Source organism: Athene cunicularia (assembly GCF_003259725.1).
Source record: "Athene cunicularia isolate RWA chromosome 3 unlocalized genomic scaffold, athCun1 chr3_part1, whole genome shotgun sequence".
Lineage (NCBI taxonomy): Eukaryota > Metazoa > Chordata > Aves > Strigiformes > Strigidae > Athene > Athene cunicularia.
In genome coordinates this window covers 99,393,928-99,399,020 of record NW_020799097.1, presented here as the reverse complement: position 1 = coordinate 99,399,020, position 5,093 = coordinate 99,393,928, and the positions used below count along the sequence as shown (strand labels likewise).

The following is a 5,093-nucleotide window of genomic DNA, read 5'->3' as shown; positions in this document are numbered from 1 at the left end:
AAGGGAAAAAAAAAAAAAAAAAAAATCACAAGAGTATTTCTCTGCATTATACAGATAATACCATATACACGTGTACTCCCCAGTAATCTCTTATCATGGCGTACTCTGCAAGCATGGATTTGAAGGAACAAGCAGCATCTATTCCTACACTGGAACATGAAATAAATACTGCTTGCTCCAGGACTCTTCCAGGAAAACAATAAAGAGCATTCTCACATCTCACTCAAGCATTCAATTCCTCATGCCTGACAATTTCAGTTTTATGAGTGAAATAAAAGCACTAAGCTATTTTTCCTACATCAGAATTCTCAGTGATTAACCCTTAGATCTGATGCATGCAGATAAAAAGGGAAAAATGACTTCATTGCAAAACTCTGAGTCGGCAAGCTTCATAGTGGCTTAGAGCACACACTGTTAAGCACTGCACAGTGTCCTCCTATCTTCAGCTGAAATGAGAAGCACATATATCTGACTTTAAAAAACAGGAAGAAATAAAACTGCTGAATTTAAGCAATAACATAAAAACAAAGCAGCCTGAAAAGGAAAAACAAAAACAGTAAAAAGATACTAAATCCCTTTGTTCTAGTGGGATAAAAGAATATCACATTCCAATTTCAAATGATTTATTTTCAACTGAGGTCTTGATTCCCCAGCAAAGGGAAAATTAATGTTTTCAGTTGACTAAGGAAGAAATGCTGTGATGCTACTGGCCTTTTTTGTTTATTAGGCATCATTAAGATTCCAGAAAATATTTTAAAATATGGACATTTTAGAAAGTAGTAGCACTATAAGCAAAGGGATTTAACAAGCACAGCACAGTTAGTTGCAAGAAAGGCAGCACTCACAGAGGATGAGCAGGGGTTGGCCACTTTTGGACTGCACGGTGGAGAGTAAGTCATCTTCACGAGAACAGGCATCTCATCATCTGACACAGAGTTGGCAGGCTTGTCTTTGACTGTGGCAGTGCTGGCAGAGGGCTGCGTGCTGGGCTCAGGTGACAGAAGCTTTACAGGGACAGACACTGGCATGACGATGGGTGCGAGGCTATCCACCTCTTTAGGCAGCGGCTGCTGTGGTGGTTTCTCTCCTTCATCCTGTACAGACAATTAAAGGCTTTCAGCCCAAGTGAGGGAGGACTACTTCTGGATTGATACACTAGGCAACGTATGCACCGTGGCTGAAAAGTGGCCAGGGTTACAAAACACAACAGCGTTGCTTCTTGGACTCTATTTGCCTTGAACAAAGTTGGCAGATTACTTATGACTCCTACATAGGATTCGGCCTCAGTGATAAGTAACCACATTGAGCATCTTCATAAGATAACTTGCGGAGGGTGGGGGGAAAGGGGGGGAGATAAACACGTGCTCTTTTTGTCACTATAAAGACAGAATTCTCCATCACCCACCTAAAAAAAGAAGACACAGATGGTGCAATTTTGTTAGCTCTTTGCCTTTCTGTGATATTCCTCATTAGGCCAGAAATTCTCAAATATCAGGACAGAGAAAGACTGACTGACAGGGCAAGTTATTTTTATGCAGAACAATTCAAACCCACATTTTTGGTTTAGTATTTGTTGATACCTATAGAACTAAAACACTTGGGAAGAAAGCTGTCAAAGATTCAACATTCCTGCTCCTTCAATTAAAGCCTGGGAAGGCTTCCAATAAACAACCCTTAGTCATCCAAGTAGTCCAAATGAAAATAAGGAAGACTTGATGTTCCTGATATTTCTAATATAATAAACAAACATGAGGGGGAAAAAATTTATACACTCCTGACACAACTTGGAAGGGTGTTATTGTAACGTACAGAGAGGGACAAATGCTGTTCTGTCCTCCACCACTGCCTCTGATTTTAAAGGAAGACTTCTGGCCTACGAACCAGCAGAACTATGTGCGTTTCTATTTACAGGGGGTATGACATAACAAAACAGTGCTGAGATGAACAAGTTTTGACAGCAAAGCAAAGCATGGCAAAGCAAGCAAACATCAACATGGAAAGGAGAGAGCCAAATACTGAAAAAAAATTAACTGCTACCTGTTTGAAGTTAGGAGATGCTCTCACTCCTCCATGTGACCTCATGTGACCATTTAGAGCAGGCAAACTCTTAAACTCCTTCAAGCATATTGAACACATTAGCTTGTTCTTCGCATCAGCTCTCTCAGGAAGTGTTTCTCTGTTCTGCCCACTATTTTTATTTTCATTTTTTTTTAGCATGGAACAGAAGAAGAGACATTAGTTTGGCATGTTCCCCTTGTTGCAGAGGAAGCTTTTTAGTCAAGGAAGTCAATAAAATTTTACAGCTAGATGGTTATGAAGCCACAAATAGGCATGGGGTGAGTGCTGTGGAATATGTGGGCAATAACCTAGATAACTGCTCCCAAGATGGGGGGAAGGAAAGTTTTGAGTAGGACACACTCATCAAAACATGACCTGTGGTATGGAAAAGGCTGAGAACAGTAAGATCTATAGACAGACCTGTATTTCCCTACTCATGATAGCAGTTAGCAAGTACTTGGACACAATGCCCCTACTTATGGTAGCCAACCTGCTGGAAGACACCTCAGTCTTTCAGAGGTGAGACCTTAAGAAAAACAGAAAATCCTTGTTGCCAAAAGATACGAATCCAAACCACATATTGTCCACTCTCTTGCAAAGGCAACACCTAGAGCACACTGCTCTCCTGCTTTTGCCTTTTTTTGTTGTTTTCTTTTTCTTTTTTTGAAAGACAAAGCATTTTTTTGTTGTTGGTGAGGGAGGGTGAAAAATCACACTAACTTAAATTCACAAAGCACAAAACTAAAGTTGTTGCTCTTCCAGAAACATCTATTACCTACCCAAAATGCATTCCCCTCCCTCTGAACTGCAGCACTCCTTTGTATTTCCCATGTTTAAATTTTTAATTTAAAGACAAATTAAAGGGAAAAAAATTAAATAACTAAAGAAAAAAAATCTTTTAAAAATACCTTTGTTCTGGGGACAGTGGCTGCAGTCTGCTATCTGACAGTTGCACCTGCTATCAAAGGAGGAGAGGGGAAAAGAGGGGAAAAAAGAGAAAATAATTTTTCAGGTAATAATAACGCATAAATTAAGGTCTTCACAGCATTATGCTTGCATTTTGCATATGATTTTACTAATATTAAAAGCCTTTGAGTTGAGAGCTTTACATGTCTCTACCAAATCAGTGCCAGCTGTGAGCACAACTAGAGCAAGTTTCCTTACACATACATGCTGTTTGAAGCTTTTGCTCTGACCCAGAAGCATTACTTTTGGAAACAGGGAGTTCACTAACTCCTCCTGAGCAACCGAGCCCTCAGGTGTTGAAAAATTAGCAAAAGCACTTTGTTGTAACCAAATGCCTCCTCACCAGAAACTGAGGCAGAACTTGCCAAGGCCTCTCGTGAGGGAAGCAGCAGCCCTGCAGCAGCAGTAGCTCTGTGCTGCCGCCAGCCTGGCCCAAAGCCAGCCCAGCGATGTAGACAGAATTCTGTTAGCACAGGTCCCCAAAACATCCCAGTGACACCCACTGCTCACATCCTAATCTTCTGGCTCTCCTGCAACTGTTTTGTTTCCACACCTTGCCACTCTTCTGCAACACAAATCTGGCTGAGCGCAGACCTAAAATTACCTACCTGAGGCCATGAAGCGCTGGGAGAGTCTTGCTGAGAACTTTTGTTGTTCAGATGAACTCCTGAGGGTGGCAAAAGTGTTCGATGAGGGACAGCATTACCTACAGAATTAATCTCCTGCCGTGCAGGATCCTCCGCAGTCTCTGGTGGAGTGAGGCCAACATGGGAGTTCAGAGACGGTGCCCTGCCCTCACTCGGGTATTGCTTCTGCTGATCTTGCTGCTGCTGCAGCAAACTCTGCGGGTATAAGTGCCTGTACTGTTCATGGGGATCTTGGTAGCAATATTGAGGCACTGCTCCCAACTGGATAAGCTGCACAGGATGACTTGGATCCTGAGAGTACTGATGTGGTTCATGCATAGTCTTTGGATCGGGTTCCCTGTGATATGGAGGAAGTGGCAATTGCATCTGTTGCTGCTGTTGCTGTAACTGCTGCATGACAGGTTGCGTTTGGTAATACTGAGCTATTTGCATTGGACACTGCCGCTGCTGCTGCTGCCGAGTTGGCTGTTGCTGCTGGATCTCCTGTATCGCGAGCCGCTGATGTCCCTGCTGCGGCTGAGCGTAGTATTGAGTCTGCTGCAAGTGCTGCATCTGTTGTGGTAAGAGCTGCTGGGACTGCATTTGCTGAACGTGTGTCTGTCCTTGCTGAAACGCCGAATGCATCTGCATTTGCGATAAATGCTGCTGGTAGTCATAGTACAACTGTTGGTGCTGCATGACTTGCATTTGTTGCTTTTGCTGTGTGCTTGCAAAATTCTGGTGCGCTTGCTGTGGCAGTGGTTGGTATCTTTGTACACTGGAAGTTACAGGCTGTTGCTCAACTGCTGGCTTCTGGGACAGCAGCTGCCTGAGTGCACTATCACCAGAATTATCCACCATTGAAGAGTCGGTGTGCAAAACCTGAGCCATGTTGTTGACTTGAATTCTCAGATTTTGGTTAGCAAATACTTGTGTAAAGGAGTCCAATTTATGCAGGACCCCACTAGTAATTTTTTGTGATCGATTTTCACTGGGTTGAGAGTAAGAATATTGGTATCCGTCATGGGACTCCCCTTGCCCGAGGGGGCTCCACATTGCGCTTTGATTATTCAAATTGTTCCTCGCTGGGATGTGGTTTCCTGAGCCAGAATGTGTCCAGCTGGTTTGTCTAGATGTATCCATTGACCCAAGACTTTTTGAACCTACAGGCAAAGCTATACTGTCTCGTGAATCTTGGGGAAACTGGGGGGAGAGAGGGGATGCCTGGGCAGCATCCATAACAGATGTCCCATAGCTATGATTTAGGGATGGAAGGGAGTTCATTTGGTGTTGTTGGTAGTATAAGTTCTCATTGCTGTTGGCAGTATGGTTAGTTTTATACAATTGCTGGTCCCCCATTTTTGGTCACTTCTGTTCCAAACTTACAGGCACACAAACCATTGAAATCTCTATGAACCCTGAGATAGCTGAGGGGAAGGGGGG

The 5,093-nt window shown here is 43.2% G+C and overlaps 1 protein-coding gene across 5 annotated transcripts in view; it reads right to left on the bottom strand.

Annotated features, from left to right (window-relative positions):
- Positions 1–5,093, bottom strand: part of TRERF1 (transcriptional regulating factor 1) — a 72,165-nt gene that overhangs the window by 15,228 nt on the left and 51,844 nt on the right. For 2 of the 5 annotated variants that reach the window (XM_026845834.1, XM_026845835.1), the window contains 4 exons: positions 3,633–5,093; positions 2,967–3,016; positions 2,038–2,188; positions 846–1,094 (listed from right to left, as the gene is read on the bottom strand). In XM_026845834.1, the coding sequence (XP_026701635.1) occupies positions 846–1,094; positions 2,038–2,188; positions 2,967–3,016; positions 3,633–5,009 (1,827 nt within the window). In that variant the 5' untranslated portion in view covers positions 5,010–5,093. The remainder of the gene's footprint in view (positions 1–845; positions 1,095–2,037; positions 2,189–2,966; positions 3,017–3,632) is intronic. The other 3 variants (XM_026845836.1, XM_026845837.1, XM_026845838.1) reach the window with 3 other exon arrangements.